We start from the raw sequence: 26,566 nt of genomic DNA, 5'->3' as shown, positions 1-26,566 counted from the left end.
TAAAGAACCTTGGCATGACCTTTACTAACAAATCTTTCTGGAGATGCGGGACAAGATTTAATTTATTAGAAAGCTGTCACTCCAACATAACTCTTAACACTGCTCCCATTGTGGGAACTAAGCACTAAGAAAAACGTCTGTTACATACGTAAATACACATAAAGCCCTCTGGCTACAGAGAGGGGATTGATGGACTGATGGGGTTTATGAATGACAGACCCAAACCAGCAAGCCTTGATGATATTTGGAAATAAAAATGGCCTTTTATAACAGCACCTTTTTGTTCAGCATTCTCCCGTTGAGCTCTGATGACTTTGTGAAGGAAATACAAGAAAATGCTTCTGCTAAAGAAACACATTAGTGAATCCTATTTGCCATACGTAAAGCAGCAGTAAGTTAGTGCACACAGGGCTCATCGCTGCCTGGTGCTCCTCAAGCCACCACCTCGGTTTTGACCCTGTTGGTGCCCAGGATTTCAGAGCAACTGCAAGCACTGCGGGAGGGAGGCCGAGCGCTCAGCCCCGGGCATGCCCCCAGGGTACCATTTGCTCTCACGTGTACCCGCTTTGCGCTCGCATCAATTCCCGGGAAGCCAAAAGCACATACCCCAAGTGAAACGTTCAATGAAGCCTCCACCCCACGCCCAACGGGATGCCTGGCAGGCCTTCCTGCTGGCCTCCCTCTCCAGCAACAGTAAAATAAGCTATTGTTTGAAATCTTGGCAAGAGACATTCGGTACATTGCTGAGGTTGCTGGAGCAGGATCAGCTTACACCAAAGCTCAGGCTGTTTTTGAGAGGAAAAGGATGCACAAACCTATCGAGAAATCATAAGGACCTGGCTTGCAAAGGTAGTACTATGCTACTCATCGTTTCGCTGCTTTTAAACTCTCTGTAGAAAGAGACCTAAATATACAGGTCAGCAAGTCAAGCGTGATACATTCATTTGAAGAGCATTTCTCCAGACCACCAGCACCATTATCAACATCACCAGTCAGGTGCTTAAAATGGGAAAAAGAGCACACACAAACAGAAATTGCTAAAAATACACTCAAGATGGGATTGCTTCGAGGGCTTCAACTCTGTGTGGATGGAGGCAACACGAATGGATCAAGCGCGGGTCCTTGTGGTTCGTCAATGTACAGACATAATCACCTCCTCAAATACGACAGACGCGCAGGTTTGAAAAAGGCAAGCGGTGGATAGCCATGGTGATCTCAAAACCTCTGGCTCACGGTTGGGAAGCCCATCAAGAGCTTCCAAATATTGCTAGTGTCGTGGTTTAACCCCAGTCAGCAACTAAGCACCACGCAGCCACTTCCCCCTCCCCCTCCCAGTGGGGTGAGGAGGAGGAAAGCAAAGGAAAAAAAAAGTAAAACTCGTGGGTTGAGATAAGAACAGTTTAATAACTAAAGTAAAATATAATACTAACAATAGTAATAATGAAATATAATAATAATAGTAATGAAAAGGAATGCAACAAAAGAAGGGGGGGGGGAAGAAAAAAACCAGTGATGCACAATGCAATTGCTCACCACCCGCTGACCGATGCTCAGTTAGTTCCCGAACCACGATCCGCGCCTCCCGGCCAGCTCCCCCCTGTTTATATACTGGGCATGACGTTCCATGGTATGGAATACCTCTTTGGCTAGTTCAGGTCAGCTGCCCCGGCTCTGCTCCCTCCCAGCTCCTTGCCCACCTGCTTGCTGGCAGAGCATGGGAAACTGAAAAGTCCTTGGCTGAAGATAAGCGCTACTTAGCAACAGCTAAAACATCAGCGTGTTATCAACATCATTCTCACACTAAATCCAAAACACAGCACTGTACCAGCTACTAAAAAGAAAGTTAACTCTGTCCCAGCCGAAACCAGGACAGCTAGGAACAATCATGGAACCGTCATCAGCCAGGTAACATTCAAGGCTGAGGTGCCACAGGGAGCTGGAGGCTGCGTCCTCTGGCATTACACATGCAGCTCCACTCACAGCCTCTGCCCTCACAGGCACTAATGGTGGAAGCCAGAACGTTTTAATAGCTGATGCTGGCGGACGCAGGCAGCGGCACACGCTGCCTGGCCTGCCTGCAGGGCAGCTGCTCCCAGGGGCCAGGCAGGACACGGAGCGGCAAGGGGAGCGGGTGCTTCATGCAGACAGGCTTCTTGGTGCCTGCACTGAATTAAATCACACCATAGTCCCCTACCAACATAGGCAAGTCTTAGATGCTATTACAGCTCTCTTCAGCACTACAAATGTTGGTTTAAAGAAGGACAAATACTGTAGAAAATGAAAGGCAAATGAATGGTAAAGGAATGCTCAATGATGCCATGTGCTAGACCTATCCTCTCCTTTAAGGAGAAAAGATAATTTCATTCAGCCACTACACTGAAATGAGTAGCACTGGTACAGCCTGTTATGCTCAGTTCTTACCCAGAAGAAGGGCTTGGAAGCATCATTACATTTTCTTTCTTTCCTTTCTTGTCTTCTTTTAATTGACCATGCTATACTTCTAGGTTGGATCAGTCCATTAAAACTCTGTATGTATTCTTAAAAAGCACCTCTGAGACCGAATAACTTGCAATTTGTGACAGCACGGGGCAACAGAGCATCGCATGGTTTTAATTATACTCCCTGCTAACTGCATGTAAAATTTCCTGTGTCAAACAACTCCAAGCCAGCCATCGCTCTAAAGAAATCAGTTTCTTCTTATATAAACACATGATTCTGGAAGGAATGGTTATAATCCAGCCACACATTTTAAAATCCTGTTTTCCTTTCAGAGCATAAATACTCTGGATTGCTGCTCTTTAAAAAACACTGCAGTTCAGTAACTGCAGCAGCTCTGGAGCTAGGAGGGCATTTCCATGTCGACGTCTGAACCGGTCCCACTTATGCTAGTACAAGTCAGAAGAAACGCCGCTTAAATCAGCAGAGAACTCTCATTTTAGCCCTAAGCACTGCTCCATACTTTTTCCTTGTCTGATTTAGCGGATACTAGGTTTGATTCAGGCCCGAATTGTAAAAGCAAAGAATACCTATAAATTGTAATTGTGAAAAATCAGTGTTTCACTCTGATCTCTCATAGCCACATTGAGATAACAAGACGATGGCAGCTGCAAGCGTACAGGGAACCAGGGTCACAGAGTATTAGGCAGATGAAGCAGGAAAAAATAAAATTTAAAAAAAAATCTAAAAAATAAAATCAAGAGGCAGATGGAGAATAAGAAATAATTTCAGAAAGGTTTGTTTGAAAGGGTCCGGGCCCTGCCACTGGCTCGAGGCAGCTGCGTGCAAGGCAGACCCCGCTGCAGCAGACACATCCCGGGACACCGTTCCTTATCCAGAGGAGCATCAGGAACAGGTTTTCCTTCCCATCGCTTCTGCCACACTCACTCCTGCCTCGTGGCAAGCGCGGCTGCATCACAGGGACTGTCCCGTCTCATAAAAGCAGCCATTTATCCACAGAAATGTTAAAAACTGATAACAACAAAACAAACAGTGTGGAGGAATGTCTATTTTAAGTTCCTTCCACTGCAGAAATAAGGCCAAACTCTGCCCTTCCTTAAACCAGAATACACTCTGTGCAGCTCCACTGAAGCCCTGGGAAAAGGTGGGTGCATTTTCATGGTCTACCCCTACATATTACCCTCCAGAGCCTGGCCCCATGGCAACCTTCATGCTCCAGAGACAGCAGTTACATTTTCATTCGCTTACGTGCATGGCTGTGTTCAAACTTGTCACTCGGAAGCAAATACAACTTAAACGAGCAAACAACCAAAGCCTTTTCCTTTCATGCTCAGTATAATCAGTAGAGTTTTTTTCCTGAAGGAAAATAAGGATGTTTTCTGAAAAATCTACTGAAAAATATTATCATTTCCTCCCTTCTCCTCCCCCAGACTCTCCACCCAAACAGTATTTTGCATCTGTAACCACACTCACGCAGATGAAGAAGCTTCTACTCCTCAGCAAAGCAAGTCCTTAACAAAGGGGAATTTTAGAGAGAAATGGGGAAACACAGCAGCAATATTTTAATGAAAACCTTTTCTTGTTTTTTATCAGCTCTAGAGATAAATGTTAAGCACAGAAGGTAATAAGGAATAGGAATATCACAACATCTTAGCACATAAAGTAATTTTTCTACCATAAATCAAGGGACCACAATGGGCTGCGTGAATAATTATTATGCTTTGTTACTGAAGCCTCAGCTCTCCTGTCCTGCTTCACTGCAGTTCACAGAATACACGACATCCTTCTGGTCCCCTTCACTAAGTGACATCTGGCATACTCTTCTTCACAGTTGAACTTGACTAGTTTGGAAAACGTGTTTGTCGTTTCATGCTCGCTTTGCTAACTCCACTTAGGCTTTTTCACTATCTTCAATGAAACTTTTCACAGAATGAGTGCTGAGGGCTTGATTTCAGCTGAGGTTTCTGCCACCGGCTGAAGTTCGGACGTTTCTTACAGCCTTGTTGTAAAACGAGGGACTATATCAGAGTTCCTCTCCTTTTTCATTTTTAACTCTCTCCAGGATACCAATTAATTGTTTCTCGAATGACCTCAATGTTTTGGCTCCAACTCTACAAGTCTGTCTCCAAGGCTATCCTTCATGGTTATGAGTTTTCTGACATCTGTGTTAAATTTTTTCAGAGAATTACTATTCCTTTGTGCCCTCTTGACCTATTTCAGTATACACAATGCTAATTATAAGTCTCTCCCTAATTAAAAGTGACTACCATCATATATTTAAATAACACTTATATTCTTACTGTGACGAATGCAGCAATGCTCCCAATGCTTTAACCTTAGGATACACATTTAAAAGAAGCTGAGTGAGCAGAACATCTTTTTGTACAAGCTTGAGAAATTTTTTTCCGACTTTTTTTAGCAAACCTTTATCAGGGAGCTACGTCAGTCATTGTTCTCATCAGCTTCAGTGGTTATCTTCTAGAATAAACTCAATGATAAGTGTGTAGCCTGACTTCACTGATTTATTTTTAACTGAAGCTTTTTAGACTGCCTTAGCCTACTTATCTGAGACATGGCTTTCTTCCTATTCTTTAAGTGCTAAAACTTGAACAGCTGCTTTATTCTTCAGTGCCAAATGACGCAATTTCTGTTGTACGATGTTCAGAGGTCATTCTGCCTGGTAGCATGAAGCTGGTGTCTGCAGCGCACCTACGGCTCTTACTGCCACCCTTTAATTATAGATTTCTGCTTTAGTGTCAATCATCCTTATGCTGGCATTTGAAATGCATACCTCAAGTTACTTCTACAAGTAGGGATGTTGCCCATCAGGTGTCTGTAAACTACTTTGTATGCTTACCTGACCCTATAAATAACACAATCCAATGGCTGAGTGAGTAGATACTGGAATGATACAAGAGGGGTATCAAGATCAATATGAAAATGGCAATGTAGCAACTTACAGGAACTGCAGTATATCTTACTTTCGGCTGACCATTCGTCGCAGCTTGAATATATTTAATATAAATTTATACTGCCTCACACAGCCATGGAGATGGCTGTGGCTTTCTCATAGAAAAACTAGCTTTACCTGGCTCCTGACGTGTTGTCGTTCTCTAGCTGTCGGACGAGGAGCTTGGCTATGGCAGTGAAACTGTTGCTCATGCGGTAGATATCTCTGCTCTGGGTGCCCAAGATGCTCGAGAAGGTGTCAGTGAGACTCTTAATTTCCAGCAAAAGAATATGATGAAATGAGTGCTCCATGTTGGCCAGCTGGTTCACCAAACACATCAGGCATATTCTGGCTCGCTCCTAGACAACATGAGGAGATAAGAACAATTTTAAACAAATTAATTCGTTGTTTGCTTGTGCAAGGGAGGTTTGTGGGCATGCTGCTGATTAAAACATTGTCATTGGGGAATAGTGGCTACCCCACGATAACTAACAAAAAGGCAACTGCATCAAAGGCAGAGTTTATTTTTGTGTACTATTGACGTTACATTTATTCCTCTTGGTATTACCTAACCCGGCCTAACTTCAGTACATCTTGTCTCCTCCTCAAGCCTAGAGTCAGAGTCCCTAAAGCCTCTTTGAAGGGCCCTGCATTGCTCTAGGGTGGTAGATCAGCCTGGCTCAGTGATCAGAGCACCAGCAGCAGACTTAGCTCCTCTTCCATCTTTGATGAGCCTTATGAGCCTGGCCAAGCTACTTCACCTCCCTATACCCAGTTTCTGTGCCCTTTTTTTGCTTTTTTCTGTGCTGTTCGTGGCAGGCAAACTCTCTTGTAAGGGGCGAAGCGCTCATGCGCGCTGCTCCAGTTCACAGGGTCTTCTCCCCCAGGGTCTTTTTCCTCGTGTCCGCACCCGACCTGTCGCACATCGAGCTCATGCAGGTATTAGCACAGACACAAACACATTATAACCTGCCGGCAGACCTCAGCTCAACAGACCCTGCGGCTCAGGTCTGCACTGGTTTGTGGCACCGCGCGACCCATGACCGACTGCGGTTTTGTGTCTTCGTTACAGCCTCATCGTATTAATAGGCTAACGTCCAAATTTTTGCTTTGTCCATGTTGTTCTCCGCTCCATAACTGCAAATAATCAAGGGTCACCAGGCAATTGCAGTGAATTCTGCATATGCCATTAGCTGTTACAAATAATTTGCCAGGAGTGAAGATCTATTTTTCAGACCGTAAAACGTTTCCCGATCACGACTTCCTTTCTGGGCCTGTTGGGTGTTGCTGATTTGCTATATTTAGCAGTGTCACCTAAGAGCCTGTCATCACCAGTGCTACCCAGACTGAGCGGGACTCCTCTGGCACAGCATCGGCAGAGGAGCAAGGTGCAACGGGCAGGAGCCGGGGAACTATCAGCATCTCTTCTCGCTAATGGCGAGAGGTTAAAGTACCTCGTAAATCACAGGGGTTCTCTCCTTTCATAGCAATTCATTTAGGAGCAACACTCAGATTAGACCCGTGACTAACACTGCAACAAAGAGAAGTTTAAAATGAGATTTCGTTTTAAGATCTCATCACACGCGATAAGGCGCTGTCTGGCAGCTGTATCAATCACTGCCAACGCACTGAAGTCTGATATGCCCTCTGTAGCCAAAGTTTTGCTAGCCAATTTTTCAGGGGGGATGTGATCTCGCCAATTTATCAGCGAGATCACATCCCCCACAAATTAGGATTAAAGGGGCTGTTGCAGATCATAATATTAAACATGCAAATATTTTCTAGCAAAGATACTTCATCATTTCTGCTTGGCAAGGGCACACAATTCCAGTTCCAACTATGTCTGTATGTACGTGTACAAATTCACATACTAAAACAGAAAGCCCAAAGGTGAAGAAACGCATTAGGTTTCCTCTGTTTTATTATAATTGTCCTAAGCGTATTAGGTTCCATACTCCTAAAAATATCTAAGTGGGAAAAGCAGCAGAGAAAGCAGCAATTAACTCAGGAGCTCATATCAGATCCTCCGCTGGGGTAACCTGGTATGGCTCCGCTCAGTGAAACCCACTTGGTACTCAGCAGATTATTACAGAAATTGGGACGTATTTTGCTTTTAGAGCCTGTGCTGAAATGCAAGCAAAGGCAAAAATAAAAAAATTCTCTTCTTCCCAAGGGTTAGCAGAAAAGGAGGGGAAGTCGTGTGCCATACACATACTCCAAACACTGCGGGGCAATAGCATTATTACCTCTTCTCTTCTGGGACCTCGTAACAGGAGAGAAAAAATTGCTGAAAGTTTGATTCCAAATACAGCTGGGCCATAAAAAAAAAAAACACGGGGGACTTTGGCAGAACATGGCCTGAGCATCACAAGCGAGACATTTTTTGAAGAAAAAGTCAACTTATTTCAAACAAAAGAGGATCTGCTACACCGTGCCATGACAGAGATAAATGAGAAAAGCGTATCAGACAAATTGCTTCCCTTCAGCCATATGGGGAAAAACCACAGCTACATCCTCGGATGGGCTGGAATGGTGTGACGGAATGAGCTTTTTTCTCAATGGCTTGAAAGAGGTTGACTTTTTGGTACATATTCACTAGTTTATTTGGAAGACGATCCTCCCTCCAAGAGATAAACACAGGCTCAATTAACATTTAAAACACATTTTTGTTTCCTAAACAAACTGTGCAGCAGACGTAACTGGAAGAGAAATTTTGACCATTTGCATGTCACTTTGATCCAGCTGGAGTGTCTCCAGCCATGCTGAAATGCTGCTACTCGCCTGGAGTGAGGTAAAAGAACAATAAACTCTACTGAGTAATATAATATGTAACTGTTATACAAAGCAAAATTACAGCAAAATAGCTCAAGATGAAAGCAGTCATTATCCCTGCCACAATTTTTATCCAAAAATTTTCAGAAAGCCTATTTGGGTGTACGTAACCCATTGTTATTTTAACAATGTTTATTTTATGTATTCATGTATTTTTTCATAAGCATCCCTTGCATTTTATGGCATTACATCTGCCAGTAGGTGAAGATCTGAAATACAAGCCGTGAGACGTGGCAAAGTATTTTGCTTTATCTTAAAATCAGGCTCAGGAGACTACAAAAAGAGATCACAAGGCTTTCAGAAGTAACTCCGATTTCCAGTTGGTTCAAAACATAGAGTTATTGGAAAAAAAAGTTATTAAAATGTTCGATTGACCTATGCCCCAAGATGGTGTTTTGCTTTGTACAAATTTATGGTTAAGGGACAAGTTCTGATTTCAACTTCACCCATGAGACTGTCACTGACATCAACAGAAGTGGTGTGTATAAACAAGGGGGCAACCTTTAAAATAAAGGGATCTCTTTTCAGCCAAACCTCTCATCTCTCCAGGGGTCTGTCTGAACTGCCAAGGTGGAGAGAGCAGTTCAGTGAAAGCACAAGAGGTTGCTTCTAGAAGCCAGTAGAAAGGATTTTCTGCTCATATCTGCAATCTATACCATAAAGGGCCAAGCCTCAATCCTTGCCACCTCTTTTCCCCAAGTAAACCTCCCAGTGAAATAAAATATCAATAAATAAAATTCCAGCACTACCATTGTAGTTTCATTTCCCACTTGTTTTGCTTGGCCGGGAAGGGGATGCTGATGCTGATTCACATCTATAAGTAAGAACCAGCAGCATATCTGTAACACGGCTCCGTTACAGGAAAAGGAAGAGGGGGAGAAGTGACAACAGAGGTTTTCAGGAAGGCATTGCCACGGTGGGCTGCGAGACGAGACCATCAGCAGTGCATATGTCTGCAGGGACCATTTTGCTGCTTGCACATTTCTACTTGGACCTGATCTAAATAAATTAACTGGGTACAGTAATGCTTGTAACTTAGGAGTTACACTTATAGATCAGAGTATTATTTTAATTCTTTCTTGTGGGTGCACTCATTGTTATATACTGAGCCTTTAAGATCTGTCCAGCTTTTGTGATGCCAGATATGTTTCTGCTTATTTTATCGCAGGCTCATTGTCTGCATTGCAGTGAGTGATGCCCCACACATCAGAGAAATCCATGGCATTTTTTTTTTCCTTTCAAGAAGCCTGATCTGCATGGGAGCATCCAGAGACACAACCCATCTCTTGGCTCACAATAGAGCGGGGGCAAAACCTGCACAAGGAACCACTGGAGTAAAGCAAACAAAACCTTTACAAGGGAAAAGGAGGACTATGAGAGATCCACTGTGTTACTAAACACACAAGAGCCACAAGGATCCTTTGGTCACCACGTCTGGTCTGATGCAACCCCAGGCAATTGTGGACCGATGAATGTCCCGCCAAAGTAGCTCCTCATACCCCCACAAAACTGTGGGCCACAAAGCACTCAAGTTCCCCGAAACAGAATAAAAAATCCTTAGGGTAAAGACACAAAACTCACACGTAGAAGGTGAGAGAAAGACCATCCGTTATAATGTCTGTGAAGGAAGAGGGAACTTGCCATGTGAAAACGCCCAGGTGCCGTGGGGCAGCAGACCGCATCCCACGTCACAGAAGAGGCAAAAGCTCCATGAAACAAAAGTATTCCACATGGAGAAAATGGGAAACTTTAAGCCCCACCTCCAGCAACTCTAGCGTAAGTTTTGCACCCAAAATGGTGACTCACCTTGGCTCCAGCATGCAAAGCCCAGCCATCACCCAAGCACATTTTAAGGCTCTTTCTGCACCATTTGTACCAGAGGGAATAACTGAACTGGCAGCGTGGCACTGCCAGAAGCACATGCAAACCCTTTGAGAGCACCAGTGACACAGACGTTCTGCTCCCCACCGAGGAAAGGCAGGAGGCATCAGGTCTTTCAGCAGAGAGCAGCGGTGCCAGCAGAGGCGGCTGCCCGACAGCTCACGGGGAGGGCTGGGGCACCAGGGCGCTGCAGACAGCGCCCGAGACCTGCTTGCTCCTCAGGCTGCCCCAAAGCTCCTCTGGATGGTGCTTGGACCTCTCCTCACCTGGAAAGCTTGTCTTCGTTTTCCCACCAAGATATTCTCCCTGGCTTGAGGCACAGCGTTGAGAGCCTCTTCCTGCCACCCCAGCTCCTCTGCCCAGCACAAAGGAGACAGGAGTGGGGACAACCTCCGGAGAAGATCCAGTGGTGAGGTTTCACGGGGCATGTAACCTGTGTCCCGGCGACAGCGTTGTGCAAGCCTGGCACTGACATCAGGAGCCTCATGGACTGATAGGGCTCAAAGGTGATTGCAGAGACAAAATCAAGTCACCGGAGCACTTGCAACTACTTACATGTTTTAATTAGGGCAGATCTTCCATAATTCAGATATTTTTTTAGAAAACAAGAGAGGAGCCATTCGTCTCATGTTGGAAAGTTCACCTCTGCCACACTTTGCATGTTGCTTTTATCAAAGACAGAGCCCACTACAAACAAATGAAAAGCATGCCACCTCTGCAAACACGCAGCGCTCGTGGCGGCAGAGCGGGCTGGAATGCAGTCTGCGGCTAAGTCAGCAGCTGGCAGCTTCTTAGAAAAATAAGACATATGACACGGGACATAATGCCAGTTACTCGATGCTTACAAGAGAGAGATTGGAGATTAATTATTCAGTGCAGGCTTGCCCAGGCTGCATGTGTAACACTTGGTAGCTACGTGTATCCGCACAAACCGACAGATTAAAAAATACAAGGAGAAAATGTTCTGCAAATCATTTCTTTGTAAACTTTACTGTAGTCTATAATTTCCAACAATATATGAAGTACATGTCTAGTTGGTTCCTTGCTTATTCTTGGTATAAAACAATAACAACAACAAAAGGCAAAATAAATTCAGCCCCTTTTAAGTAGCAGAACACAGCAGAAAAGCGGCCTCAGAGACACTCACATGGGAAGAGCTGGTTCAACACATTAACATACAGAATCTGAATTAAATCCTTCAGTTCTAATCCTCAAATGAGCACAGCTGGGATCAGCTAGCTATAAGCTGTAAAGCTTCTAGGGGATGTTGACTCTTAAGTACTAAATGCAGAACTAAACGTCGTCAGCTGCGGTTCTTACAAAGGTAAATTTTGCTGGGGTGATGTAAGTAAACAAGGAGAGAACAACAAACTTCATTTGGCTCACAGTCTTCAATGTGATTTTGGCTTCTCCCCCCCCAGAAATAAGATTTACAAAGCCAAACCAAATCTGGTTTTGATTCTTACAAGATAAATTGCATTTTAAATGAAGATAAAGCTCAAGATCAGCAGAAACAGCAAGTGTAGTGTCTTCCTGTGCTGTACCCACAGCGATCAGATGCCTGTCGCCTAGCCAATACATGCTCGAAACTAAGTGCCAAGGGAGAAAAGATTGGCCTTATTGCAACAAGTGAAATAAGACTTGCACGACATCCATCCGTGCCAGTGAACGGGAGTGCGGAGGGGCTGCCCCCCGACTCTCTGCTCCTGCCCCACGCGGCTTCTCCCTGCCTTCCACCAGGTTCCCCCGCTCCACAATATCCATTTTAATTAGTGCAACTGTCTCATCTAAGAGTATTACCGAGACAATTCTGAATCATTAAAATGGGTGTGCAAAGGAAAAATTTCCCCTTTAACTTCCCTGCATTTCTCACGTGACTTGTTTTACCTTCAGCGACACGTAACAGGGCATAACGCACCCTGATGCCCTACGATGGGTTTGCTCGGCTTGCCTACACCAGGGTAGGTGATATGCTTTAAGTTGCACCGCTGGTCCTTTGTCATCGAGTAAAGCTGTTGCCCGAATGCACCAACAGCTGCCGGCGAGCTGCGGTACAGGGCGCAGAGCCTAACCCCCCAGCAACGCCCACACCCGAGATTTGAGGGACTAACTTCGTTTAGGGGTCAAAAGAAACTTTTTTCTCAGGAGAGAAAAGTCTCTCTGGAGATTCTCCGATGACCACTATCACTGATGAGAGCACATTGTTACCTGTAGCTAAACAAATAAATAGAACTGTCATCTTAAAGGCGGAAGATGAATATGCAGAGGATTTTCCCCCGCAGAGCGAAACAATGTCACTTTTCTCCCCTCCTCCCTCCAAACTGGCCTCCAGCGGAGTCAAAGGAAGGACAACCAAAAAGTCTGATTCAGAAAGGCAAAAGCTACAGCGAAATCTCTAGCCTGTATGCAGACAAACTCCAGTAGACTTAGTGCAAGTTTTGCCTCAAGGATCACTGAAAGAACACGGAAATTGCGGGATTCAGCTCTCTGCTGAAATAAATTATCCAGGTTACTGTATGGCAGGCATCAGTGCCACACTTCAGCAAATGGCTAGATTTATTACATACTATTCATTTTCTGCTATGTAATCGAGTTTTCTCACAGCCATAAAAATTTGAATTATTTACCAGAAACTCTCCGAGTTCAGCAGAACGTTATTTTTGCCTTTACAGAACGGTGATTTGAGGTGGAAGGAAAATGTCTATTAACAGCGGTGAAAGACACATAAGCTCATAGCTGGGAATAAAAATAAAATCTCATTAAAAATCATGATGTGCCATAAGTAAGTCTAACCAGTTTGGTGTCCTCAGGACACCCAAGCTCTTGAGCAATCAGGTAGTTTACAAGCTTGTGGTGGTAATCTCCTCCAGGCTGTATTTTTAGGAGCTGGGGATAGCAGCAGGGTAAGACGGGTCTCGTCGGGGTCTAAGGCATTTCCCAGTCCCAGCGGGACAGGGCTAACATCGGATCTTCGTGAGCAGCATCCCTCGCTGCTGGGGAAGCAGGGATCTTTGGGCTGCTCATCGGAGCTGGTATTTTGGGGAGGGCAGAGGGCTGTGGGACCCGAGATCTGCCCGACGGTTTCTGTACACACTGTGTTTGAGTCTGTTCTTGGCACCTGGACTAGGTGAACATCGCTCCCGCATCCAGACTGCACATTTATGACTAAAGCAAAAAGTTCAGTGCAGATTAATTACGCTGCCGTGAAACTCCCATAATTTTTTAGGAGTTTGTCAGTGTAAATTCTTTTTAGGCATAATGTTCCCATCAGGTCAGATCCCAAACCAAGTTAACTGTGAAGACGTTCCTGTGATGAGGCTTGAGCCCAGCATCACCACCGAGCATTTTCATTATAAAGACATTTGTCAGAAGTATCCAATTAACTACGGCTACAAAGCCAAAATATCTGGATTCCACTATACGAGGACATTCATATTTCACTGCATGATTACAACATTCCTGAAGGCTATATGCATCTAAAATATGATATCATACAAAGGGTGTGCAAAATACTTTTTTCCTTTTCTCTGCCTTTCATTTCACATATAGGTACACCGCAACCTAGCTCAGCTAAGCCTCTGGAATAATGACAGTTATGTGCTTTTATCAAATGGGAGGTTTAGCCATTCCATAAAAAGACAATTCATATAAACAGAACATATACATGCACAGAAAGAGATACACAGTAAACAACAATAATAATTCAGATATTTATCTTTACAGTTATAAGAATTTAAATATTTATCTTTTTCATGCTCATTAATCTCTTCTAGAAAGTTTCTTTCTTTCCCACTAACCTAAACCCCATTTCTGCAGAGACCCTTTACTACGTGACTGTTCGCTGGTTAGAAGATCGAAGGACAGTCTCAGTCATTGAAATACCACATCTGATTTCTGTGGTACTTGCTCTCCTAGCCATACTGGTATTACAGTCTAGACCTATCGTGGTCTTACAACCAGGCATATGTTCTGGTAGGGCAGTCTGGTTACTCACGAAGAAAGGAATACTCAGATGTATTACTTTATACAAGGTTTAGGGAAAAAAAAAAAACAAACCCAAACAACCCAACCCCAAAACCAACTAACCAACTTCTTTTGTTTTTAAACTTACCTCATCAATACGTCCAACAGCTCCAAAGATCTTTGCTGTTTGCCCAATCAAACTTGGAAAACTCTCACCAATTTCTTTCAGCATTGGAAGAAAAGTGGCTAAGGCTGTTGGTTCGTAGGTGGATATTTCTATAAGTATGTTTAGAATAACGTCACTATGGTTAGGGTCTCTCAAGTGTCCAAATAGAAATGGTATACACTCTTTCAGCACCTATTAAAAAAATCAGACAGAAGCAAATTATGAATATATTTTTTAATTGTGAACACATATACCCAAAAGAGGTACTGTACATCAGAGTGATAAAAATAAAGCGCTAGACTTTAATTTAGTAAAATAGTTTTCCACCCTTGCTGACCTTTGCACAGAGCTATTGCTGAGGTCAATCGAAGTTCAGCTCAACATATGGAATAAGGGTAAGCTGTAGCCTTGAAATATTGCAGTTATGCATATATAAGTAAGGAAATGCTTGATTGTTAAAAAAGACAAAAAAAAACCCTCACCAAATATTTCCCTTGCTCTGGGCCAGTCCTATGCTTTATTGATTAAAACAACATAGGACTTAGCCTTGCCCAATGATACAGTAAATTAAAGTACTAGTAAAAATTTTTGGTTTCCACCGGAAACTAAATAACGTGACAAGGTTAATAGCTGGAACAGAGGAAAAAATAAGAGGCAAGATCCTCATTGCACAAAAAAATGCTGTAGGCAAGTTGTCATTTCTCGTAACAACACAATTTTCAAGATGCTGAGGGTGTAGTCCTTAAAATCATCTTACAAACAGGATGCAGTGTATACAACTATCTACTGAATAATTATTTTTCATATAAACACACATGTACACCAATACACCTCTGATTCAGTGAAACTGTTGCATCTGTGTAAAAGACATTTCAACACAGAAATGGGGCATAAAGTGACCCACTCTTCTGTTATTTTTTTGAGGATTATCAGTTTTAGCAAGTCGATACCCATCGCTCTGGCAAAATACCGCAGGTGTGTGGCTGAATAAATTGTTAGTAGTAATAAATGATCATAATTGTAATAATGAGAATACAAAACAACTTCAGACATGTCGGCTCGAGTGTGGAGCCCTGCACTAGCCAGCGGTGCACCCCAGCCCCCTCCAGCAGACAAGTCCCTTGCTTCTGAAGGGAGCTCTATTTCATCTGGGACTGTGTATTACGATAAAGTTTCCTTGGCTACCTGGGAGAAGCTACTAACTACTGTTGATTCTTCTTTTCCAAAGATTTTATGAATTTCATAAATTCACAAAGCAGGTAGTTTTGTGCCTTGTTCTAATGCGCTGGGTGCTCTCAGTGACATGCAGTTTCCAAAGCATGATATATTTTGCCTTAGATAATTGATCTCCAGCTCACTTCTAATCAATTCCTAACTCCTTTCAATTTTTCTTGATATGTCATTTAATACAGTTCATATATTCTAACGGAAACATAGTTATGGGAATTCATACTCAGCTGACAGAGGAAGAGCCAAAAAAGTTGAGAACAGTTCTGGTTTAACACAAACTTTTTGGTCCAGCAGAGTCACTGTTATGTTCTCTTTATGATTAGATAGAGAATTTGGAATGGAATTAAAGAATTCACGGGGAATTAGCATAGGAAAGCACTGTCATGCATGTTATGGGACTCCTCACTGTTCGGAGAGCAGCTAGCAGATAGACCTTGCCAAGTCATCTGAAACAAATAAACTCCTCCAAAAGGAGGTGCAGCATTTAGCAGTAAGATCTTCCAAACACGGTTTTACCCCCAGTTCTTTTTTCCTAGCCACGATCTGGAGGAGCCTGAGGAGGTGGTGGTGTTCGGCTTGATCCAGCTGAGCCATCAGCGCCACCAGCTCCCTCAGACGGAGGTTTATCGGCTGCGGTTGCTTCTCGTACAGAGCAGGCAGGACACGCAGCAGCATCGAGTTCCCTGAGAACAGAGCAAATGAGAGGCCAGTGACTTACTGCGTGTCCATACCCTACAGCTGGACAGAGCCCTAGAAAATCAGCACACGTCTGGAGACACCAGTTTTTAAGAATCATCAGTACAAAACCAGGGAGGCATAAAAGGCACTGTAGAAAAACACATACTGGCCCAAGAAGCCCAATAAATAACCTAAATAGAATGAATCATTGCAGGTATAACAACGCAGGTGTAAAAAAAAAAAAAAAAAGAAACTCCTATTAATTATAATTTTCATTCTCAAGTACAATATCATGAGAAGGCTGCTTAATAAGCTTTCAGATTTGGATGACACTCTATTGAGTCCTAGACCAAACTAAGTGGGATTTAAATTAACAAAAAAAAAAAAAAGAAAATAAAAAAGAAAGAAGGCGGCTAGAAAGCACATAAAAGCTACATTTCTCCTTTGTCGAGATTCAGACTTTCAAATTAAATAAGCAGCATATGGAAAGAATAGCTGGTTATTAAGAGAACTAAATATGCATGACAGCAAATTTGAACATAAATGGTTAAGGATGCCATTTCCAGGAATAGAAAGGAGCCAGAGAGAGTCAACTGCAGACAGACAAAGATATGCAAAACCCTCTCTCACACATTTTCTTAAGATGTCTGTGCATAATTCAATTTGAAGCCCAGGCTCATACCAAAATATTTAACTTCACATTGCTGTACATGCCTGCCTCAATATATTTAAGTTTCACTTGAACAACATATGGAAAACATCTGCCTATTGCAATGTAGTATGGCTCCTTTTTGTAAACCCTTGAAAGTCCTTAAGGTCTCTTTGGATTTGGTTTCCAATAGGAACTAGCACTCCGGCCTGCTGCTTTTTCTCCCATTTAAATCTGAGCCCTATAATTTTGGAAGATAAGCAGGTCACTTCATGGATGGTAGAAAAAGGATATATGGGTTCAGACTGGACCACATCGTGCTCTTGCCAGATACAGAAAATGTACCCCAAGACACCGTTAGGTCTTGCGACATCACCTCTGAGCCAAGTAACTCACGTATAATCCATTGCAGGTTCAGACAACTTTTAGTCAAACAGCTTGTAATCATCCCTAAGGGGTCCTTATGCTTCGGAGGAGTGCCTCCACACTATTCAGCCAGCCACACTTCTGCATCCTAACCTGAAGCATTTATTCTGCTTGAAGAATCGTTGGCTTCTCCTTGAAGGCAGCTCTGAGCCCTCTGTACAACCACTGCAGTGCTAAAGGCAAGGCTCAGACCCCACCTCTAGTCCCACGGACATGGCAAATTTCTGTCGTCTTGTGTTCTATATATAAAGCACAAAGGCTAGTTGCAAAGGAAAGATATTTGCTGATGAATTACCCTAAACAGATGAGCAAGCTGTTCAGTTCTGGCCATTTTCTAGCCACATTCTTTGTGCAAATCTCTCCCTGATGTTACAAGTGAGTCTGTAAAAAAGTGTCACTTTTTTTTTTTTTAATGAGTGTCACTAACGTACCGTGGGATTCATGCAAAGCACCAATTCACCCAAAGTTAGAACTAAAATGGTGAGAGGATGTATTTACTTGAACTTTTCTAGACTCACATCTGAGTTTGAAATTGAACAGTTTTGTAACTGAATACACTAAAAATTATTTTCTTCTCCAGATAATTTAGTGCTTACAGAAATAAGTCCTTTCTTCGCACTTGCACACGTTTAGTTTCCACTGGAAGTTTTCTGCCCATATGGAGCAGAGCCCTTAAGCTCCAGTCAAATTTCAGCAATGGTAACAATTGCCAAAGATGAAATTCCCATGTTCCTGGACAGGCAAAATTCATCTCAGCTGTAAAAGTGTAGAGGGAAGGAATTCAGCAGAGAGTAAGAAAAACTAGCAGCTTTAAACAAGGAAAGACAGCCACTAACCTGAGACGTGCTATTGCCTAAGCTGGGATGTCACAGATAAGAAGGTATCTGGAAAGTAAGACTAATTATTCAATCTGCGAAAACAAGCATTTTAGGTATCAGATGTATCAGAGGAGTGATGCAATTCGACATGACACAACATGATGGATTGCAGCCATGAAACTTCTCTGAACAAAAATACTTTGTACAAATGCAAATTTGGGCAGCTTCCTGCAGCAAACATTGCTGGGTTTATATTCACTAACCAAGATAAATGAAAAGCAAAGGCAATTTAGAAGCAACCCCATCACTTTGGAGTCATATTTAAGTGACCTCACTGATGTGGAATTGCTTTTAATTGAATAACCTGTGTATACAAACTTGTAAACAATGCAAGCAGATACCACAGTTTGTGTCTGTTCTTCATATAACTTAAGAAAGGTCATGAAGCACAACCCAATTCACTATTTTCTTGTATTTTATGTTTCGAGCTAGCTCTGAGTACCTCTTGCCATCTGTGCATCACACCTTCTCAGTTTCTAAGGGATTTATGCACATGCAGATCACCAACCTTTTGATTCTCAGAGCTCGGGCAGTCAGAGGCGATATTGTGCCCGTTCCCAAGTAATTCACTTTTTTCCATCTTGCTTCATCTGTCTCAGTCTAAACAAAGAGCCTGAAAAGTATGTTTGTTGTCTGAGAATGGAAAAACATTATACTCAACTCCTTAATTACCTTCTTTCCCTCTTCCTTCCCCTACCACCCTTACCCCCAATACTTTCCAGATTAGATTTCCTCAGACTTTCCAAGCAGACCACACACTGGGAATTATGCAATTCAGGCAGAAACTAATGTACAGTTGGGGACACTCAATGGCTTTGCACCGCTGGCTGCAAGTCAGGCAGGGAGGAGGCACGTACAGCAGGAGAAACCACAATTGCGTGCTGTGATGGTGCCAGCCTGCCCCGGCTGCCCCGGGACCGTGCCCTGGGTGCACTTTGGCTGCGCTCCCCGCACACACGACGAGCAGCAAAGGTTGCCTTGTGCTCAGTCTCTGCTCTGCCCAGCCGCGCAGAGAACTTGCAAAAAAAAAAAAAAAAAAAGAAAAAAAAAAGAGCCTGGTAGCACGCTGCAAATGTAACACAGACAGAAGGAGCTCTCGAAGCTATATAGTGGTGTTTTGACGTTCACTCCAAATTGAGTATTCAAAGATAAAAGCCCACGCATCAAGACCAGGTTTTTCCCCCAGGATGACTCAAGTTAGGCACATACCTCCCCGAAAATGTTCACCTCTACCGAACTTTTGAGGTTTCTAATATATTGCTTCGACGTTACTATTTATTATTTGTTTTTGCAGGAGAGCAGCTGGAGGCCCCACAGTGGCAGGAGCCTCATATACACGTAGGATGAAACAGTGAGACAGTTTGGCACGTAGGAATAGCCCAGGACCGTGGCCAGCAGCCCAACGCACAGGTAGCCCGGGTTTGCACAAGCAAGGCTGGGCGCTGGGAGGCATCTGGTGCAGCAGCACCAGGCTCTCAGCAGCCTTCTGCAGCCCCCGGAGCAGCGGGCTGCCCTGGGGTGTGTGGAGCAAGCCTGGAGGAGCCGGGGAGCAGGCAGCTCCAGCCTTACCTGCCTCCTCAGCAAAAGGTGACATCTGCAAAGTGCCTCCCGGTCCCCCTTGCAGGAGGGGGCGATGGCTGAGGCCACGCACACCGTCTCTGCTGCCTTGTGCAGTCAGATTTCCCGCTCGTGGCCCGGGTGTCAGAGGCAGAATGAGCAAGAACAGAAGCACAGGGCCCTCTTTACACACTCCTGTGTACAGCAGTAATGGGCTAAACCAGAGACTCAAATGGGAAGGGAACACAGATTGCAAGTTAGATGCAATTATGTAGGGTTTTTTGCTATTCTCTGAATATTTCATAGCCAATATACAATTTGTACCATATTACCCCCAATCTCACCTAAGCAATGCATCTCTGAAATAATTAATGGTCCACTGAACTGATAAGCTTTCCAGAATTTAAAAGATTAACACCAATAACAATAATACTTAGCACTAGATTAATGTCTAATCCAAGAGTGCCTTGTTTTGTTTTTTCAAAGTTAACAGAAACAACTCTAATCATGCAGCTGCTAATCTACATGCTCCCAAAACAAGATACTAGCAGTAACGTATTATCCACATAGTTATGATGTTGTTATTGGTAATTAGGGCTAGAAAAGCAAAACTCTAACAAGCTGCCTTTATGAGTTCTCCTTTATTGATTGAAGTAGTAAACTGTTTAGTATATAATAGAAGTTTTTATACATGACTATCAAAAAAAGCTACAATATTTAGGTTAAACCATACACGTGTATCCAAACCAACTCCAGGTATGTTTATTTTTCTACCAATCCCCTCCAGAGCCCTGGCACATACCAACTACAAAACGAGTTTGCAGAGAACACTTTCCTTTCCACAAATAACACAAAATAACACAACCGATGCAACCAGTGCTTGTAGGCAGCGAACTCCAAGTGATTTCATCCCCCGCTCTCACCCTTGCATTGCTGCACGTTACAGCACTCTGCTCCGGGAGGGGAAGCAGCAGCTCGCAAGAGCAGCTTTCCCCGTTTCTTCCCCTCCGCGAGTCAGTACATCTCCCCCCAGTGCGAACCTGGAAGGCTGGAATTGAGCAAGCTGCACGCCCCCTTCTCCTCTCAGCCAAAACCAACAGTCAGAAGTGCTCTTATTACAACACTGGCACTAGCATTGCTCATTCATTCAAGCTGAGGCGCTCGGAGCATTTATTAGGGGCTCACTGCGTCTCACTCGCAGTCTTGTCTCTGCTGAAGTCTGACTTAGACTTTAGCTCCAGACAGCCCAGCTATTTTCAGGAAGCAGCTAGAGAATGCTGCCCCAAGAAATACTTTCTCTGCTTACGCTGTTCTGTGTTTTCAGGGCTTCTGTTTCTGTTCTGGATGAAGATGATGACTATGATCTCATGTATGTCAATCTGGATAATGAAATTGAAGGTCCAGTTCTTGGTACTGAGGAAAGTAAGTAGATTTAAACTAAATTCGTGTTAAGTGCAGAATTGCATTCTTTGTTGCCTAGCTCTTGTAACAGTTATTATTACAAACATAAATTTTTTTTCAGAGGAAGAAGCATGTGCTTGTACCAGTAGATCATTATGGACAGCAAATGCTAAAGCACTTGGATGCTAAAGCCTTGAAATTTGCTTTATACTCTTTCTTTTTCAGTTTTCCTGCAAAAGACTGCCAATGACACTTAGTTTTAGAATTGCTGTAATACACACTTCTTTACTTTTCTCTTTTGATATAGAGGGAAGCACACTGACAGTCTGGAGCATGTAAGCCTTGCACAGAGCCAGATTTTGTCAAACACTCCTTTCCTTTAAAAAAATGTAAGTACAAAGGAATAGCAACATCTGTATCTTCCATTCCAGCTGTTTCGTGCGACTGCCAGCAAGAGCACACCAAGTGGGACAAGCTCTTCATCATGCTCGAGAACTCGCAGATGAAAGAGAACATGATGCTGCAGGCGATGGATGAGATCCTGAAGGCAGACCTGCAGACCCTGAAAGCAGAGCTGAGCCAGCTCACCGCCGACCTCGCAGGCACCTTCGCCACTGCGGTTGAGAAAGTCACCTCCCACATCGTGTCACAGGTAGAGCAGGCGCTTGTGAGGAACAGTGACCAAGCTGAAGAAGCCAAGAGGCTTCATGAGTCTGAGCAAGGAAAGGTTCTCGAGCACGTTCTGCTGCTGAGCCACAACGTGTCCAGCAGGCTCGGCCGGCTGGAGAGCGTGTGGCTGAGGAAGTCTGAGGCGGAGGCTCAGGAGACAGCTTTTCAGCAGGATAAATTCAGTCCCACCAGAGGAGACAATCTCGTTTTGAACTCTCTGTGGAAAGAGCTCCAGCAAACCAGAGCTGAACTGAAGGCATCGCAGAAATGGGCAGCTCAGCACTTACTGCCAGCAGGTAAGTCCACGTGCACTACGCTTTACTGGAGAGCTCTCTTTGGTGGGCCTGTCCAGACAGACATCCTAGAAACACCCCTCTTAAGCACCTTCCTCTGCATATAACTCTAAAGCAATCCTATGAACAGCACAGCAGCTTTGAGCAGTCTGTACATACAGGGAAGAAACCCATTAACTGTTCTCGAAAAGGAGGCGCTGACCTTTTCAAATGTGGGATCAAAGAAGGGTTTAATCAAAGTCCTTGCACAGGGCAAAGCCAGCTAGGATCCCACCTCCTGCAGGCTCTCCCAGATCAAAATGGTTACCAGAGAGCAGCAAATGTATTTTAAACATACAGATTACGTTCTCTCACCTTTTACCTTGCCAGCTGGTAACTCCTACGCATACACACTAGTCACTGAGCTCTCCTGTTCTCTTCATGCATGTACCCACTCCTTCCTCTTCCTAAACGAAATGTTGTCTCCTCACCAACTCCAGCTGCCCAAGAGCAGAGCTAGATCCGAGGACACGCTGCTGCTGTCAACCAGCTAAGCACGCTTCCCGCAGCAGGGAGGGCACATTCACTGCATGCAACTGTCAGGACAGAACATTTCCTCAAGCATAGAAAAATTAGTAACACTGTGGTATTGTTGTTTTGGTTTTTTTCCCCCTTCCAAAATGTTTGCATTGGCCAGCAAAGCGAGGTGGCCGCAGAAAGATGAGCTCATATCTCAAATTTCATGTCAGATTTTCTGTGCACTGTAATATGACACCCAAAAAGCAGCTACAGCAACTTGGGTATGGCAGGGCAGACCCCCACCTATTTAAAGTGTGGGTGCAAAATTGCTACATGCACAATATCATTACACTGAATATAACTCTGCCTATCAGATAGCTATCACTGCGTGTCTTCTAAACATTGACATGTCTTTAACGACCGTATTTTCCACAAACATGAGTTACTGCAGCTTAAAAACCCCCCAGAAATCGACACTTGAGGAATCCCGCGGGTGCGTGCGAATAGGAAGTTAGGGGTGCAGTTACACCAGCCTTGCCAGCGACCCTTAGCAGCACCACTGGCATGAGCTCTTACACAGGTGAGCAAGGAGCGCTTCTTGTAACTGCTAAAGCAAAGGCAACAACTTACACAAGCCTATTACAATATGAACACAACATAACAATAGTTTACATCAAAGCGTTTTACAATCTAACACGAATCTATCCTTTCATGTAGGGCATGGATTCAGCTTTATAAGTAAATTGCTTTTACTTCTTCATTTATCATAACACTTTAGTAATCTTTGTGTACTGGGAGTAGATCTTACAGCGTATTCCTTTTTTCCCCAAACACATGAATCTTGCCTTCCAGAAAGCATGATCTCATTCTTTATCTCTCTCCTGTAACCCGGCCAGCCTTGCAGTCAGTTACTCTGCACTAGGTGAGAGTAAAAAACTTGATCAGCATTAAAGATCTCAGACTCATCAGTGGAAATCCAGATCATTTCCACTGGTTCCTACATGGTTTTATACAAAATGTTCTTATTTTTTAAGTTAAAGGATACATTTTAAGTACTCCCAGAGTGTGTGTCTCTGGAAATTTTTTTTCAAGGGAATTTTTAGCAACTGACTTTAATTTCTCACATCTTGAATTACTGCCAGCCATACTCTTGAGGGATTTTTAATCACACTTTTTGTTCTTCAGTGAGGCTGTTTTTAATTTGTTTAGGCCTTGATAATAAAGCCTCAAAGCTTGCTAATTAAAAGCTTTTTCACAATAGTGTTCCCAAGTAGCATTTTAAGGAGTATCCCCAACAGTTGCTCGCTGACCCTGCCCCTCCTCAAAAGGGCCAATGAAGAAATGTAAAATCTGCTCAAAGTTGAAAGGAAGCAGTCTATGAAATAACACAGCAGCGCAATCCTGGAGGACACAAAGAGTCCTTCATTCACTGAAGCAGAAATTTCCACACATGGTTTAGACATTTTAGATCCTCTAGCTTGTTTAAACAGGAAATGAACCAGCTTAATTGTAGAAGGGGGCTGCTTTTTCCCCTGTGTCACCTAGAAAGTTAAGTTCTACACAACTAGGGAACAGTACATAGAATACCAAAAATGGCTTGGGTTTAGTGATCATCAGTTACTTTTCCAAGTTCCATAAATTTCTGTTAGTGGTTTTAACTAATCTGATTTCTATTATCAACATATTAATTAATTGGAGATGAGAGATGAACTGTTTTAAAAATATCAGTCATCTTATACATTTCCCATGCTTAACCAGTGCACATGAAAGTCACAGACCAATACCCCTAAAGGCAAGGTCAGAAGAGGGAGTCGTTATAATGAATAAGTAAACAAACACATCTCAGCATGCTTCTGCCAACGGTCCCTGTGCCCGCTTTCCAGTAGCCCCTGTCCCCTTCTCCTCTGCTGCCCAGTTATCCACGGGACAACCGCAGGACACTGCATAACTGCTCGTGACACAACTGCCCAGCGGCTCCGTTTCCCCAGCCGCAGCAGCAGTCTCACACCGCTATCCCAGGAACGGCACAGTATCTAAACCTGCCGTTTGATAGATCACTGAACCCATCCCCTCACCCTAACGTTGCTGTTTTCATCGCTCCATACTGAAAAAGAACACGGAGGCTAAAACAAGACCTCAACGAAACACAGAGAGGACTACCCGACATAATTACCCAACGTTAAGTGCTAATTTCTCTAGGTGACACAGCAAAAGAGAAGCTCACCTAGGAGGGATGTCAGAGCAGAAGGCACCTGCCCCCCACAGACCCTCAGGGAAGCCCAACTTCCCAAGGCAAGCACCAGGGCAGACCTAAATGTCACATTAAACCTAAATGTCACTTTGCATAGCACAGGACTATACACTACACTACTTTTGCAGTGAGGGAAGAGCCAAGCCTTGTTCCTGCAGCCTGGTTAGCCCTTCAACCCATTGCCATAGTGTTCGGCAAATTCATCCATCAGCTTCTTTAAAGCATTCTACATCCCACTGGATGAGCTGAGCCCTTTGAGAAGCCCAGAAGTGAGCACACGCCAAGGGTCCTAACTGTGCATGTACAAATAGACTAGGTTTTATTTACCTAACAATCTTTCTAACTTTTTCAGGGTGTGAAACAGCAATTCTATTCCCCATGCGTTCAAAAAAGATATTTGGGAGCGTTCACCCAACTGCTGGAATGACCCTTCACTCCTTTACTGCTTGTGTCTGGATCAAGGTGACGGAGGCTTTGAACAAAACTGTTGTCTTCTCCTACGGAACCAAGTTAAATCCATATGAAATCCAGCTTTATCTCAGCCGCGAGTCTGCAGTGCTTGTTGTTGGTGGTGACCAGCACAAGTTAGCTGTCAAAAATGTAGTTGTTCCTGGGAAGTGGATCCATCTCTGCGGTGCCTGGAGCTCGGAGAATGGATCCGCATCCCTGTGGGTGAAGGGAGAGCTCGCAGCCACCGCCTTGGACATTGCTGATGCTCACACCATTCCAGATGGAGGGATTTTGCAGATCGGTCAAGAAAAGAACGGCTGCTGCATTGGAGGTGGATTTGACGAAGCTTTAGCCTTCTCTGGAAAATTAACTGGCTTTAACATGTGGGACAGAGTGCTCAGCACCAAAGAGATAGCAGCACAGAGCGGAGAAGATGCGTGCAGTATCAGGGGCAACATCATCGGGTGGGGAGTCACAGAAGTTTTGCCATACGGAGGAGCCCAGTATGTTTCTTAAATTCTGGCAAGGCAGTTTCTGAAGCAGAGAACGTATTTCATGAAGAGCTGAATACCAATACCTACAAGTAAACAGAGCCGTAGGAGCCCATGTCTCTCGAATTCCCAAGGAAGATTAGCGTTGCAAGTTTACAAAATGAGGTACTGTGGAGATGGGATTTGATCTCTGCCTGCTGTTTTGGCAAAACACTGAAAAAACCCCCCCACGTCAAGGCATGACATTGGAAAAGCTGTCCCTGACTGTCTCTCTAGCACAGTGTTTTCTGATGTACAAAAGTGAGTGGACATTTCGGAGCCGAATGCTGCTCCTGGTATCCCTACTGAAGCAAACACGTCAGGTATCCAGCTGACCAGTCTCTGCAGAACAGACGTAAGGTTGTGCATCTTCCAGGCTCCTCCAGGCATTGGTTTTTATAGTGCTAATGTGAATTGTAAAGAGGAATCACATAAGCCAAGAAATGTGTTGTTTCTTAATCGTTGTTAGTAATTTGTAGACTATAACAAAACTAGCTCCTTGTTTAAAGCATTATTTATGCCACGGATTGACCTAACATATAAAAGTAATATTCCCCATCATAATCTGATGTTACATTCGGAGAAAATGCAGCTGTATTATATTGTAAATTGACTTTGTAATAATTTTATTGAAATTATTTTTGTAAAGTTGTTCTGTAAATAAAGATACTTTACTAAACTAAAACTTTCCACGCTTCTTATGAACTGAAACTCTGAAAGTAAGTACCAATTGGGAATTTTTCCATGTTTTGAGCAGTACAGTTTTAGTTGCTAGTAGAAAAAGAACATGAATGTCAACATCTCATA

At 43.6% G+C, this 26,566-nt stretch overlaps 2 protein-coding genes across 4 annotated transcripts in view; one reads left to right on the top strand and one right to left on the bottom strand.

Annotated features, from left to right (window-relative positions):
- VEPH1 (ventricular zone expressed PH domain containing 1) overlaps positions 1-26,566 on the bottom strand; it is an 84,124-nt gene that overhangs the window by 45,516 nt on the left and 12,042 nt on the right. For all 3 annotated transcript variants that reach the window (XM_050902563.1, XM_050902564.1, XM_050902565.1), the window contains exons 4-6: positions 15,996-16,162; positions 14,232-14,441; positions 5,546-5,766 (exon numbers count right to left, since the gene is read on the bottom strand). In XM_050902563.1, the coding sequence (XP_050758520.1) occupies positions 5,546-5,766; positions 14,232-14,441; positions 15,996-16,162 (598 nt within the window). The remainder of the gene's footprint in view (positions 1-5,545; positions 5,767-14,231; positions 14,442-15,995; positions 16,163-26,566) is intronic.
- On the top strand, positions 20,861-26,447 carry PTX3 (pentraxin 3). Its single transcript, XM_050902566.1, has 3 exons — positions 20,861-21,089; positions 21,500-22,033; positions 25,132-26,447. The coding sequence occupies exons 1-3, from the start codon at positions 20,942-20,944 to the stop codon at positions 25,743-25,745; spliced, it is 1,296 nt and encodes a 431-aa protein (XP_050758523.1). The 5' UTR covers positions 20,861-20,941; the 3' UTR covers positions 25,746-26,447.

This window comes from Gymnogyps californianus, chromosome 10, assembly GCF_018139145.2.
Source record: "Gymnogyps californianus isolate 813 chromosome 10, ASM1813914v2, whole genome shotgun sequence".
Classification (NCBI taxonomy): domain Eukaryota; kingdom Metazoa; phylum Chordata; class Aves; order Accipitriformes; family Cathartidae; genus Gymnogyps; species Gymnogyps californianus.
Note: the sequence above shows the minus strand (reverse complement) of the source record. Positions and strands in the feature narration are given on the sequence as shown.

What these genes read in the sequence shown, in the direction of transcription:
- PTX3 (XM_050902566.1), top strand. Translation starts at nt 20,942, where the DNA reads ATGCTGCCCCAAGAAATACTTTCTCTGCTTACGCTGTTCTGTGTTTTC. An exon ending in AGTTCTTGGTACTGAGGAAA is followed by an intron (nt 21,090 to 21,499) that starts GTAAGTAGATTT and finishes CTTCCATTCCAG; the next exon opens with CTGTTTCGTGCGACTGCCAG. An exon ending in TCAGCACTTACTGCCAGCAG is followed by an intron (nt 22,034 to 25,131) that starts GTAAGTCCACGT and finishes TAACTTTTTCAG; the next exon opens with GGTGTGAAACAGCAATTCTA.